Below are 15198 nucleotides of genomic sequence, written 5' to 3' on the forward strand. Positions count from 1 at the left end.
TCTGTTCTTGAGAGACTACTATGTCAGTGGTGCTCAAACCTTTTCATGTGAAGGACCCCCAAAATGATATGTATTTGGCCACGGACCCCCATTTCAAAATATCTAGTTCCAGGGACCACCCAGAAGCAAAATTTGAGTTACAACCGTTCGCTTTGAAAATACATATATTCAAAGATTTGCACACACTTTCACAACTTTTTCAAAAATAGCAGATCTACAAGCTCGCAGCGCGGCACTCGGTGCCGCGCTGTGAGCTTGTAGATCTGCTATTTTTCACTGGTTAAAGCATTCAATAATTCTAGGTCTAAATGGGCTAAAGACTATAAAGGCGATACCCAGTGCCTCCCTGCTTGGCACTCAGCATCTAGAGTTGGCCTGGGTTAAGTCCCTGTGACATGTTAGTGTCCAGGCTGATGTAGTTGTACGTCATGCTGCCTTCACGCAGTAAGGAAACAGGAGACCTATGGGTCATTGGTTCTCAAGGCTACAGTATATATAGTAATCCTATGCTGCTTGAAGTGCTGCCACTTATATTACACGATAAAACATATTAAAAAGGACGTGCTGGTGATCTTTTTTGTTTAGTTAAATTGTTTTTGAATGTGCACCCAACAGTGACGGCTCCAGAAAATTATGACTGGGGGGGCTATGGGGGAGCTGACTTTTTTAGAGCAGGGGCGAATGAATTTTGGCAACAAATAATAATGAATAACACTAATACAACAAACGAGATTCAATGATCCTAATTTAAGGGGCCACATAAAGAAAATACACGTTACAAATTGTTTATTGTTAATAATAGGGTTGTCAGTCGATTAAAAAATGTGATCCCATTAATCGCATGATTGTCCATAGTTAATCGCACGATTAATCGCAATTAATCGCAATTAATCGCATATTTTGTATTTGTTCTAAATCTACCTTAAACAGATATTAATACTCATATCAACATGGGAGTAGACAAATAGCATACTTGCTTTATGCAAATACAGCATATTTATTATTATTTGGAATAATAACAAATACTGTCCATAATACGCCTAACAAACATACAACAACTTGAGAAAATATCTGCTTCCATTAGGACAGATTAATAGTGAAAGGACCACCGCTCATCGAGGTGCTGCATGCCTGAAGGTCTATGACCAAAAGCTTGCACTTTAATAACTGAAAATAAAGAACATGATTTTGCTCACTTTTGAGTGTGCGGAGTCTCCCTTGAATCTTTCATTAGGACAGATTTAAAATAAACTTGGCATTCAATCACTAAACCTCAGCATCCCTATTCTAAGGGGATATTCACCAAAAGTAGCAGATTTAAAAGCTCATTACAAGATGCTACAAGAGCTTGTAGATCGGCTATTTTTGGTGAAGAGAATTGGTTTATAAATATAACTCAAGTACAGTGCAACTCAGGGGTGTTTTACAAAGCAAGCATGAGGCATTAGAGGGTCTGAATTGGTTTAACTGAAGTAATATTGATACATTCTAAATATTATCAAAGTATTCTGAGGCACCCTGGACTGATGTTATTGGGCACCCTAGTTCACTATGAGAAACCCAGCTGTTATGATGTAGAGTGTACTAGAGACACTGATGGCTCGTTGGAGATGTGTGGCACACAAGCCATAGTCAGCCAGACTTAACGATTTCAGCCGGATTTGGGCCATAACAGGGCCCAAACCTGTTTGCCACTGAGGCAGCCAACTGGTGACACTCTTAACTGCTAACCACTGTATGTGGGTTCTCTGGCTGTTGTTGCAAGCATTTGGTGGTCACTGTTAGCATGTTGGTGCGGGGGTCTGGGGAGGCAGAGCACTGTATAATAAAGGACGTCGTAGGCTACTATGTGCTCGTGTACAATTTGGAGCGTTCCTATTCTTGGGAGCGTGTGTGTGTCTGGGGCTCGCACTGTCTGCAGATGTGCCGTTTCAACACTTCAGTATTTGATGCGCGTGACGCCGTGAGCGGTGATATTGTGGTTGTCTGCTGCAAAAATCTCCGCCGTTTTGTCTGTCTCATACATAGAGTTATGGGGTCTCATACTATGACTAGCCCTGCTGCTAGCCGCATCACACACTGACTGACTGTTTATAGTTATCTTGACAGCCACCAGGAAGTAGACTAAATAGTGTTACATTTTCAGGAACCAATCCAAGACTACCCCTAGCAGCACGCAAGATCATGTGACATGCAGACTCATAGCAAAGAATTATCTTTATAGAAAATTCATTTTATTGTATGATTTTACATAGAAGCAAGTCCATTTTCTTTCACATATTTATTATCTTTTATTTATTTATTCTGTAAATACTTTTCATTACAATTGGGTCTGTGGGGAGGGGGGGCTGAGCAGGGGCTAAGCCTCCACTAGAGGGGGCTAGAGCCCTCCCCCGCCCCCCCCCTGAAGCCGTCCCTGGCACCCAATAAAAGACTTTGTGGCGAGTCCTCCACAATGTCGACATTCCTTTTGCAGCTAATTAACGTTAACATATTCTACTGACATTGTTTTTGAACGTATTTAGACCTGAGGCCGAATTCAAAAACAGTTTTTTTTTAAATAACCTCTGTCCGGTGGAAACCTCATAAAACTTTTACTTTTCAGGATTCAAATTCAGAAATAGCAAAAGTAGGCTAGCAGATCGACAAGCTCAGAGCTTGCACATCTGCTACTTTTGATGCTTTCGTGTGACACTCTATTGCAGAGGTCTTCAACCTTTTCAGGCCAAGGACCCCTTAGTTGAGAGAGAGAGATGAAGCAGGGACCCCCACAACCTTTTCATAGATTCCATATAGTTTTATCGTTTGACAGCACGATCATCAGTGTATTTTGGATTCATGTCAATTTGTGTTTTCAGATATTTAACCACGTCAATACTTAATAAACTTGACCTTTCAATCTGTTCTTAGTCTGCACTTTTTCCCCTCAAAACCAAACCTCTTTGCCGAAAATAGCCGATCTACAAGCTCACAACGCCTCGCAGCGCGAGGCGTTGTGAGCTTGTAGATCGGCTATTTTTTGCTAAAGTTCTCAGTATATGGACGCTAGGGTTCGAATGGTTAATATAAAAAAAGGAGAAAAAAAGAGTTTCTATCCCACAAAGATTTGGAGGATCCCCTGTAGTATCTTTGAGGACCCCCTAGGGGTCCCGGACCCCCTGTTGAAGACCCGTGTGATCAAGTAGGGCATGGATTTACGGAAAAACACAAAACGTTAGAGCGTGGAGATAAGAGGTTTCTGCAGGACAGCGAGGATATTCAACTGACACATTGTTTTTTAACACAATACCTGCCTTTTAATCTGAAGTTTGCTTGGTGCCTTGGTGCCGCGCCGTTTCCTCCATAGGCCGCCGCTATTATTTTGAAGGGCGGGAAGGGGGTTGTTTTTGTTTTTTTGGATTATCACTTGACGGCAACGATTACGTCATCTAGTCACATGACAGTGTGGGTCCAGAAGGGAAACATGGCTGCGCCCTGCCTTGGCCATCTGGCCAGTGATGTACTGCATATCAGACCAGTTACCCATATACAGAATGGAGACCCCTGCATGATAGTCAACAATGTTATGTCAAAACATGCCCATACAGTACGGTATATGGGCATTACCAAATATGGGCATTCCCAGATATGTCCTTAATATTGATGACATTGGGACAGGGATCTCCATATATGGGCATAAAACACATGTTCATTAGTAAAACCAAGCAGGGCCTTGGCTAGCTAGGGCCTGGGTTTGATGCCTGGGGGATCTCCATGCATATATGGGCATAAGGGGGTACCCTAACAGGGCATCATCTGGGAATGCCCATACTGTATAAGGACATTTTATTTATTTTATTCTTTTTCAGAGTAAAGCAGGCTCTTGGGCCAGTTAGGGCCTGGGATTGATGACATCAGAAATCTCCATATATGGGCATAAAAGTTTTTTTTTCTTCTTTTTTTCTGGGAATACCCATATACATCTTAAGTTGAGGAGCTTGTGTAACAGAGGTGATCCGAACCTCCCCACCCGGCTTCGAACCCGGGTCTCCTGCGTGAAAGTCCAATATCTTAACCATTACTCCAAAGGGACATCCCTATGGAACGAGGGCAGATACTGGATTTTTGAGGCTTCAGGCTGGGGCTGCGACTCTCTCCGCCACACTTGGTAGGCCTCCATGCAAACACAGCATGTTATAATGCCCACACGTCGAGTCCTGTCCATGTGGACAGAACAGGAGTTGTAGTAGTTACAGAACGGGCAGGTGAACATGGTGTCCAGACCCATCTGTTGTTTCTTGGCTGCTGCTGGCTTCCTCGTGGACTTTCTGTGTCCCATGTTGTTGACAGTCATGGATGTAAAGTGTATCTGAAGATGCTCTGGAAGGAACTACAGAATGAACACAGTGTAGAGCTCTGTCTCTCAGTGTGACTGTTTCAATATATATATTTATTTTTCGCCTTTAGAGGGGGTCTCTGCTCTGACGTCAGCACAACTGTTTCATTGGCTCTCTGCAGGTGCTCCGTGGTAAAGGGCTCTCTGGGCGGCTCTCAGGGGGCGGGAGGCTACACGGGTATGGCTGGAGTATGGAACGTCTCTTCTCTTTTTTTGGGGAGGTACTTACAGCACCACACCAGCACTAATGGCTATGCTACTGAGCATAGCCATACTGATCACAGCCACAGCAAACTCAGCCCCTACTGCCCCACCAATTAGACCGCTGCATGCGTCTTGGCTCCCTCCAGGGAAGAGACACAAAATACTCTTAACCAATAATCTTCCAAGCAGAATGCCAATCGAAGCACAATAGCATTGACGCAAAATAAAGATGGGCCATCGCTCCTCCTCCTCGCGGTAAGGGTAGCAGAAGAGCGCCAGTCCTCCTCCGGCAACCGCGACCCCTACCGCTGCACCGGCTAGGGCGCCCGGCACACCTCCAATCAGTAATGCGAGCTCAGCTCCAGACATGATACTGCACAGTACAAAGGCTGACAGAACTGCCAGAACTGCCAGAAAGGCTGCCACTGTCCAGAACTTTTGGTAACTGTCGGAACCACAGCCCCTACCGCTGCACCAAGTACATACCATACTGCAATCAGGACTGCAAGCTCACCCCTATATTAAAGCCAGCTAAAATGGACACAACTACCCAAGATAGAGCTTTGCGATTCACTTGTCTATCAAAACTGGACCTTACCAAAATATGCACAGAGTGAAAGCATCGCTGGTTATATATCAGATTCAGAGATGTCAGAGTGATGTCAGTCATCTCCAAATTTGGGCATTGTTTCAACATGCGGTTGTTACCATAGCAACACACAGATAGCACATGAATCAATGCATCTCATTTCTTGGTTTGTTCACGTGAACCCATTTAGAAGTGTAGTGGTTATCACGCAAATCGGTATATCTACACTCATTTCATCAACATGCATCTGTCCCATATAGCGTCACCATCAGGCAGATTTTTTCAAACACATTTTTGGACACTGCTCCTACACATTTTGCCCTCAAATCACGCTGCGACCTGACGGTCGTTTATCTCCCGATTAGGGAGTCTTACTGGTTTACAATACTAGAAGCTGGGCCGCCCGAGCGTCTAGTCGGCGACCTGGCCAACTCGGGAACGATGTAAATAGGGAATGAATGCCCCGCCCTTTAATGCAAACCCCATTATACCTGTTGTCATAGGACCCGTTTTGACCATCTGTTTGCCTGTGTCCATTTATGCCCATATATGGAGATATCTGTATCTGTCTGTCTGTCTGTCGGCGTCCATTTTATGTCCATATATGGAGATCACTGCAGATATAGTTCTGGGTCCATTTTATGCCCATATGCCCATATATGGAGATATCTGTCTATTTGCGTCCATTTTATGCCCATATATGGAGATCTCTGTATCTGTCTGTCTGTGTCCCTTTATGCCCGTATATGGAGATATCTGTTTATCTGCGTCCATTTTATGCCCATATACTGTATGAGATCTCTGTCGCTTTTTGTTTGTTTCTTCTTTAAGCAGAATACACAGCCTGCTTAAATCTGCATCATTCAAGTCATCCTCCCAGACCCACGCTTTGTCGCTTGTCTTATGTTTGTCTTTGTCTCTTTTATTTTCTTTTTTGGAGCGGACCCCATGAATGCCCCACCCTTTCATGCAAACCCCAATATACCTGTTGTCATAGGACCCGTTTTGACCATCTGTTAGCCTTTGTCCCCACCCTTTAATGCAAACCCCAATATACCTGTTGTCATAGGACCCGTTTTGACCATCTGTTTGCCATTGTCCCCTTATGCCCATATATGGAGATCTCTGCACACACAGTACCGGTTGCGGAAAACTCTGATGTCAGACATCAGCTCCGCATTCGGGGATTCATTTTATGCCCAGGACGCGCGTGCCGGTGGGAAGAACGGTTCTCGAGATTCACATACATACATACACATTCACAGAGATTTTTTGTTGACTCCTGGCGTACGTGATGTCAGAGCCTTTTATGAAGTGATGTCACAATGAGTCAGCGATTGTGCCGAGTTCCTCAGGAACAGCCTGATGTTAACAATCAGCTCCGCGTAAGGAGATTCCGAACGTTTCGCGCCGCTTCAGGAAAACCGCGCGCCGAGTCGGGTTGAGGCCCGGCACTGCACTCCGCGCGGCGGCGGGGAACGCGCGTGCCGAATCTGAAGCCGGTGGGACGAACGGTTCTCGAGATACGCGGATTACAAACAAACAGAGATTTGTCGCATTTATAGATAGATAGATACAGGCTATCCTTTGGCTCAAAATGTCTCTTTTGGAGTAAATGAAGTCTCTTTATGGGCCTCTCAATGGATTTACTATGGAGGACGTTCACTTCGCGTGCACGCCCGACGTGCGTTGTAAACAAATCGCGGACATTACCGATGCGGGCGGGAGCGGAGCGATGTACTGTAAGTAATTATACCTTTAGAGTAAATACAGTAAGATTGACAGTCCTCACCGTCAACGGCGCCATGGTTTTAACCCTTTCAATGACGGTGAGGATTGTCAACGGCAGCAGTACAGTTAAGGGGGATTGGGGGGAAAAAAACTATATAAGGAGAGAGAAAGAGCAAGAGCGAACGTGAGAGAGAGAGCGAGTGTGAGAGAGAGAGAGAGAGAGAGAGAGAGAGAGAGAGGGTGTGTTTTGACAGACCTGTCACAGTGGTTACACTTAAAGGGCTTGGCGCCGGTGTGTTTGCGGTAATGCCTCGTCAGCTCGTCGCTCCGGGCGAATCGCCACTCGCAGCCGTCCCACGAGCACTTGTAGGGCTTCTCACCTGCGCGGGGGGAAACAGAAAGAGACAGCGCACGCCGCTTTAAAAGAGAGACCACCTGTGCGGGAGGGGGGGGGGGGGGGGGGGAACAGAAAGAGAACGCACACTGCTTTAAAAGAGAGACCACCTGGTTCACGATCTCTCCGTCCAAAATATACTTGGACAGCATTTCCCCTTATCCTTTGGTTGACCTCTGAGGTTAGCGGTTTAGATTGTGACTCTGAGTGAGTGCGTCCGTGTGTCCGTGTGTGTGTGTGTGTGTGTGTGTGTGTGTGTGTGTGTGTGTGTGTGTGTGTGTGTGTGTGTGCATTTGCGTGAACACGAACAAAAGATCAAGAGATCAGCAATCAAACCAGCCCTACAATGCAAAACAGAATACATAATGCTTGAAAGAGAAAATATAATGCTCGATAATGATATATTTTGTCTTTTAAATACTGCATCGATTTCACTTGAACCTGTTCTTTAAAATTATTGTGGTGGCTGCCGTAATCACAGAGGCAAATCTCTGCATAAAATCAACGTGTGAAATCAAACAGATATAAATACATGTATTAACACAGCGGGTGCCCACGAGGTGTCTACGCGACAATTTCTTTGATGTCCCAGGAGGCCCACGACGCGTTGACGTGTTTACTGTATTTTCAGTATTAACTTTAAACTAGGGCTGTCAAATGATTAAAAATTTTAATCAGATTAATCACAGCTTAAAAATTAATTAATCATGATTAATCACGAATCGAACTATGTCCAAAATATGCCATTTCTATCTGTATATTGTTGTGGAAATGGAAAGATAAAGGCGGAATAAGGCGGATACATTGATACAGTATGTACTGTATGTATGTATGATAAGCGACCGTCAGTTCGCAGCGTGATTTTAGGTCCAAAAATGTGTTAAAAAATCTACCTGATGGTGGCGCTATATGGGACAGATCCATGTTGATGAGATAAGTGTAGACATACTGTGTAGCGATTTGTGTGATTTTTGGGCAAAAACTGTAGGAGCAGTATTCAAAAATGTGTTTGGCGGGGGTCCCTGGAGCTGCGGGGGTCCCTGGAAGGGTGGAGGTTGTGGATTGGCAGACAAGGATTGTGTGTGGAAAATTTCACATGGATAGGGGCAAAAAAGTGTGATGTGACATGACAGACAGACGGACGGACGGACGGACAGACAGACAGACAGACAGGCGGTGGAGGTTTTCATAGTAACTGCGACCTGACGGTCGCAATTATAATCATTAGTATTGTTTATTTTAATTATTATTATTAAGGAACTCTAGAAATCTCAGTTGGAACTGTTACCCCAGTGACCCGATGCCGGATAAGCGGTTGAAGATGGATGGATGAATGGATTATTTTAGAGTAAGCTACTTTATTTACCATTATTGTGTAGCAATAAAACACAGGCTTATAGTTTAATAAAGAGCCTAAATGCAACAATGGTATAGGCTTGTCATTCATGATGGAAAATACATTTTGGGGAGAAGTGGAACTTAAAAGTAATTTTAGCATGAGGGGGAGATCATGATTACTTGATATCTGGGCTACAGATAATTCATTCAGTTGACACACGCAGCACAAGCCAGACTGTGCCGTTGCCTATGTCAAATCCAGGTCAACTAGCCTCGTTAACCTTATGTTACACAGCCTAGGATAGTTGTGTTGAAGACAAATGATTCACGCATCGCTTCGCGACCATTTCTCTGGATCTAATGCAAGGAGTTGGAGCCTAAAAACGTGGATTTCAATGTGTTGCTGTTGTCCTCTCCAACTGAACATCCAAAGGTGTAGTAGATCCCTATTTGAGATGTATTGATGATCAGTTATTAATCCAGTGGCAGCGAATGGTTTCCAAGCTGTTTTAACTTTTTGCAGGCAGCTCTCTCTATCGTCTCCCTCTCTGCTGCCTGTCTGCTCAGTGACTGAGTGTGTGCAGGGGGGAAGGGGGAGGGGGGAGCAGGATGCGTTGCAGGGCAGGCTGTGTTCTCGGCTGCAGTGAATTTAACGTTAATTCCGTTAAATATTTTAGCGCAATTAATCCCAAAAATTAGTTCCCGCCGTTAACGCGATCATTTTGACACCTTTACTTTAAACCTCACCTTTCGGTTGTGGCTGCGCCTGGATGTAGCACATTAGCCGCTAGTCGCTTCGAGTCGACGCTGGGAGCTTCGCGCGGCCGTTTTTGTCCGTATAGGGTGTGCCAAATGTAGTTCTAAGAGCGGCCATTTCTTGGGACAACACAGCCTTACACAGGTGTTCTGATTAGACTATAGCGTTAGTTCTATGCAATCAAACAATTGAAACACCTGTGTTTTGTCCCAAGAAATGGCCGCTAAGGACTACAATGACGTAGCCGCTGGCACACACTATACTCCAATGCATTTCCTCATCTTTAAAGCCCTTTATCTCCGATGTTTGTTTTATGGCTAAAACTGTGGCCGCGTGCGGCATAATGTCCAAATTTTGATCGGCAATGAACAGCTATGATCAACACTAGCCCTTACTGTATGTTACACAATAACATCCTGTCTGCGCTCATGTGACCAAGTGACGTCATCGCGCATGCATTGACGCAACGGGGCCTTGTCTTCTTCTATGGAAGTCTATGGAGTGACTTTGGGCACTTAGCTGGGGCTCTGGTGCCCCTTGTGGGCATCCGATGTGTTAATAATGTAAAAAACAAATGTATATAGAAAACCCTGTGTCGAGGAGTGAGTTTAAAGAAGCATGAAACCCCAGGCCAATTTTGTTTATTTTTTCCTGTATAGGTAAAAAAAGGAAAAAAAGGAAAACCCTACAGGAGGAAGGGTAACATTTTTTTATTAACGACTTAACAAATTCAGCCTGTGAGTGTAACCTGTTCCCTTTCGATAATGATTCAGCGGTCCTATAGCCTCTCATCATGATAAAGCAGCGGCATCAAAAGTAGCAGATTCACAAGCTCGAAACGTGCCGCGAGGCATCGCGTTTTGAGCTTATAGATCTGCTACTTTTGCTATTTTTGAATGTGATTCCTGAAAAGTAAAGCCCTTTGCACACAGGCGCGTTTAACCGCACGGATAAAACGGACAATATAATTTTTTGAAAAGAAAACAATGATTCTCTATGACCTCATGCACACCGGCTCCGAATTAGCCGTGCGACGAGTGGCTGCCGCCGTGCGTTTTTTTCTCGATCGAAACCAGTTCGATTCGTGCGTCTTGTCGCATGCGGTAAAAAACTCATCACTCCTTTTATGACTCCTTTTTGAATCCGCAGCGCCGATTCCGCACAGCCTTGCACACCAAATCCAATGCGTTTTATTCATGCAGCAAACGGAAGAAACGCAACTGTCCTGTGTGCAAAGGGCTTAACAGTGTTGAACCTATGAGGTTTCCATGCTTATTTCCAGCATGTTTCATAATGCTTAGTGCAGAGCTCCACAAAATCAGCATTTCATATTCCAGACAAGTCAGATAACTTGTCTCTACATAATATAACAGAGTCAATACTCTTTGGGTCTAATGCAAGACTATTAATACAAGTCCTCTGGGTTCAGAGTGGTAGCTATAGGTGACTTTGATGTTACAGCGAAGGAAGACGTTGCTTGTTTACCGTAGATCATAGCAGATAATCTACAGAGACGACGATGGCACAAAAGGTTATCGCAAAGGTACAAATTCTAGACAGAATATCCACTTTTATGGACTGACAATACAACTGACTACTGTCAATGCTTGCACAATGACACACATAAATCTAACACTCTTTTTTTTTTTTACGATAATTTTTTTTTTGAAAACTTTGAATTATTAAAATTTGACATAAATCTTCTCTTCTGGGAGACCCTGGCAGGGGTGTCACAAGGGGGGGTGGGAATGAGTTACTAGGGCCCAAGGTGGAGGGGCATGGAATTATTTTACACTTTAGCTATTGAAAAATAGCAGATATACAAGCTCGATCTGCTATTTTTGAAAAGTCGTGAAAAATTGTGCAAATCTTTGATTTAATGTATTTTTAAGCGAACATTTGTAACTCAGATTTTGCTTCTGTGGGGTCCCTGGAACGAAATGTTTTGAGATGGGGGTCCGTGGCCAAATTCATATCATTCTGGGGGTCCTTAACATGAAAAGGTTTGAGCACCACTGACATAGAAACATAGGTTTTTCGAAAAACCTTAGAAGGATTTGAAATATTCAGACTTGCAAAAACGTTCACTATTAAAAAAATCAAACCTCGGTTCGAAGTGAAGCGGTGGACAGATAAAACCTCTATTCTGAATGTATTTGGAGAGCCGGTATGACAGTTGGTATAATAGGTTGAAGGCCAAATTATCATGTGAAGCTTGACCAATCCTCAAAGTATCCATTCATCTGACCGGGAGGGACACCGCACACATATTCTGGATGTACAGGACATATAAAGCCTATTCATTCTGAACTGAAATGACCATATATGGACATGGGACACACATTTTGCTTTTTGAAAAAGCCTATTCATTCTGGACTGATATTTTACACGTACGGGACAGGAAAAACCTGTTCATTCTGGCCTGGAGTGACCATATATGGACATAAAGTAACGGACATTGTGTTTTTGAAAAACCCTGTTCATTCTGGACTGAGATCACCATATATGGTAATTAAACGGACATTTTGTTTTTGAAAAAGCCTGTTCATTCTGGACTGAAATGACCATATATGGGCGTGATACACACAAAGCCATTCATTGGAAGCGTTTCCACCGCTTCAAAAAATAGCAGATCTACAAGCTCGCAGCGCGGCACTCTGTGCCAAGAGTTAAAGCACAAAATGTGAGTGAATCCTTGTACCCAGGGCCCAGAATTTGGTGCGACGCCCCTGGCGCCGGGGCTGATGTTCGCTGACAGAGCGCCGTGTGTAACCTGTCTTGAGCGGAGAGATAGCGAAGACGAGGGTGCTTAAACTCTTAAGAGGAAGAGAGGCTCCCGTCGCTCTCTCTCTCTCTCTCTCTCTCTCTCTCTCTCTCTCTCTCTCCAATCTTGCTGAACGCGCATAAGACGAGTGGGAAGTGGAGTGGAGAGGAGTGGAGTGAGGGGGGAGTGGGGAGGGGTATAGTGGAGGGGGAGGAGGACGCCATGTCGAGTGGGTTCGAGAGAGAACCCGAAGAAGAGGAAGTAGAGGAAGGGGGGGAGGTGAGGGGTTTTGGGGAAGTGGTGGTGGGCGGGGGGGGGGGGGGGGGGGGGGGGAAGGGGGTTGAGAGAAGAGTTTAAATGAGAACCGGTGGAACAGGCGAGCAGGGGTGTCGCACCAAATTCTGGGCACAAGGATTCACTGCGGGCCCCCCATAATGTTCTTCATAGGGAGAGGGGGTTTAACCCATTTAGACTGCATATGGGAATGCATTAATATGCATTCTTTTTTGCTTTAACTATTGAAAAATAGCAGATCTAGTGCCGCGCTGTGAGCTTGTAGGTCTGCTATTTTTGAAAAATGTCAGTGGCGCTCAAACTTTTTCATGTGAAGGACCCCCAAAAAGATATGTATTTGGCCACAGACCCCCCCATCTCAAAATATTTAGTTCCAGAGACCCCCCAGAAACAAAAAAAAATACATTACTGTATGTTCAAAGATTTGCACACATTTCCACGACTTTTCAGATCTACAAGCTTGCAGCGTGGCATGCTTGTATATCTGCTATTTTTCAATAGTTAAAGTATAAAATAATTAAGGCCCCTCCACCTTGGGCCCTGGTAACTCAGTCCCACTTCCCCCCTTTGTGACGCCCCTGCAGGCGAGGAAGAAGAGGAGGAGGAGTGTGGAGGTGAGAGGAGAAGAAGAGAAGTGGATTAAGGGGAGAGAGGCTGCAGATACGCCAGCAGAGGGGAAGGGTAGTGATAATTAGGCCAGTCTCACGACAATAATGGCTTACACACCAGCAAAGTGTAAATCCATTTGTACACTTTCGGAGTTAAATTAGTCCACTGGGTTTTTGTGTATTCAGTGAAATTCCTGAGCATTAAAGGGGCATGAAACTAGGCTGATTTAGTTTGTTGTTTGTTTTTAACCTGTTCGGGTTAACCATTTGAAATTGGCCAGAAATAGCCGATCTACAATGTTGTGAGCTTGTAGATCCGCTATTTTTTGGCGAAGAGAATTGGTGAAGAAGGAAAAAAGTGCAGACCAAGTACAGACTACAGACACAGCTCAGGTCTGTTTCACAATGTACAGTATAGAGGTAACCTGACTCCGCCAGATGGTGGCAGCAGTGCGTACCGCCCTACTTTTACCATCTGGATTTGTAAGGGGCGGGCCATTTTTTCAAGTTCTTTAGCAGGTGATTGGATGGGGCGGTCTGTCTATCACAGTCTGGGAGTGCCAACGCCAATCACCTATAATGGCCTGTCTGCATGACGTTACACCCAGAATCCGCCTCCTGGGTGTCTGTTGGCTCAGAGCCGCTCAGAGCCCACCCGTAGCTGCCGCTGATTGGTCCGGACTGGGACTTTACGGCATTATCCACTCTCTTTGAACAGTCCCAGATGTTTGCGCAGGGCGGTACGCACTGCTGCCATCATCTGGCGGAGTCAGGTTAGTATAGGGTGTGCCAAATGTAGTTCTAAGAGTGGCCATTTCTTGGGACAACACAGCCTTACACAGGTGTTCTGATTAGACTATAGCGTTAGTTCTATGCAATCAAACAATTGAAACACCTGTGTTTTGTCCCAAGAAATGGCCGCTAAGGACTAGGGGCTTTTAAGCCGTGACATCATTTTGTAGGCAGAGGAGAATCTGCCCCCAGAGCATTTTCTGTCCCTCGCTATTTCAAAAAACAACGACTAAACAAAAACGACTAAAGTATAATTCTAACACTTTCCTTTCAACAACAAAGAGAAGAAAAATGTGTAAATAGTAAACATAGTAAAAAGATTCACAGAAACTGGGGGCAGAAATTCTCCTCTGCCTACAAAATGATGTCATACTTAACAGCCCCGGCTGCCCATAAGTCCTACATCTCATTAGTCCTAATTTGGTTAGGGTTAGGTTTTAGGGTTAGGTTTAGGAATAGTTTGACTGAGGATAGGGTTAGTTGTGTGGGTTAGGTTTAGGCATAGTTTTACTGAGGATAGGGTTAGGGTTAGGGTTAGGTTTAGGCATAGTATTTTCACCAGGTTAACATTCACCAGATTCGGGTGTAATGGGATGTAGGAACAATGAAATGTCGGACCAATGCCATGGCACCTAAAACGGGAATATGTATTTTACTGTTATGGGTAATGACAAAACATTGACAAGTCTTTGTGTCAACCTTCCAATCTGAAATTGTAAAACTAAATGACATCAATAACATGACTAGTACAACTGATATTGAATAGAAAGCAATGTTTATTTGCCATTATGCTGTTTTATTTTTGACATATTGGCATTGGAACTGGACTTTTGATGAGTTTTTGATAAGCAAAATGCTGCAGTCAGGCCAGGGGAAGGGGATACTTGGTTTCAGAAATCAGTATAAGGGGGTACGGCACCCAAAAAAGTTTGGGAACCACTGCTCTAGGTGACCAGCCTGTCGTACAACAAACAAAAACATTAAACTCATTTTGTGCCAATCCCGAGAATACTCGGGATTATTATCGCATCCCAGAGTGCCAATCCCGAATAAATTCAGGATAAAAAAAAAATATATATATTTTTTTTTTTGAATTCTTTTTTTTGGACCCCATCAAATCTAGTGAACATGATTTCAATCGCGATTTTGCATGTTCCACCCCCATACAACCCCATCTAACATACAGGGCAGCCATGTTTGTTTACATAACATGTAAAACATAATGGCTATTATCTCAAGAATGCCTGAACGGATTTCCAATCGGATTTTTTTGTTTGAAAGCTGTGAACAAACTGCACAAATCCACTCCAATGCAATCCAGGATTGCATTGGATTTTTTAGAGCTCATTCTT

General features: G+C 44.2%; 1 protein-coding gene across 1 annotated transcript in view; it reads right to left on the minus strand.

Moving 5' to 3' along the window:
* LOC308280396 (Krueppel-like factor 7) overlaps positions 1-15198 on the minus strand; it is a gene marked incomplete at its 3' end in the record, with an annotated part of 121649 nt that overhangs the window by 11057 nt on the left and 95394 nt on the right. The window contains exon 4 of the mRNA XM_080720663.1: positions 7156-7279. Within this exon, the coding sequence (XP_080576789.1) occupies positions 7156-7279 (124 nt within the window). The remainder of the gene's footprint in view (positions 1-7155; positions 7280-15198) is intronic.

This window comes from Nannobrachium achirus, assembly GCF_963921795.1.
Source record: "Nannobrachium achirus genome assembly, chromosome: 24".
NCBI lineage: Eukaryota > Metazoa > Chordata > Actinopteri > Myctophiformes > Myctophidae > Nannobrachium > Nannobrachium achirus.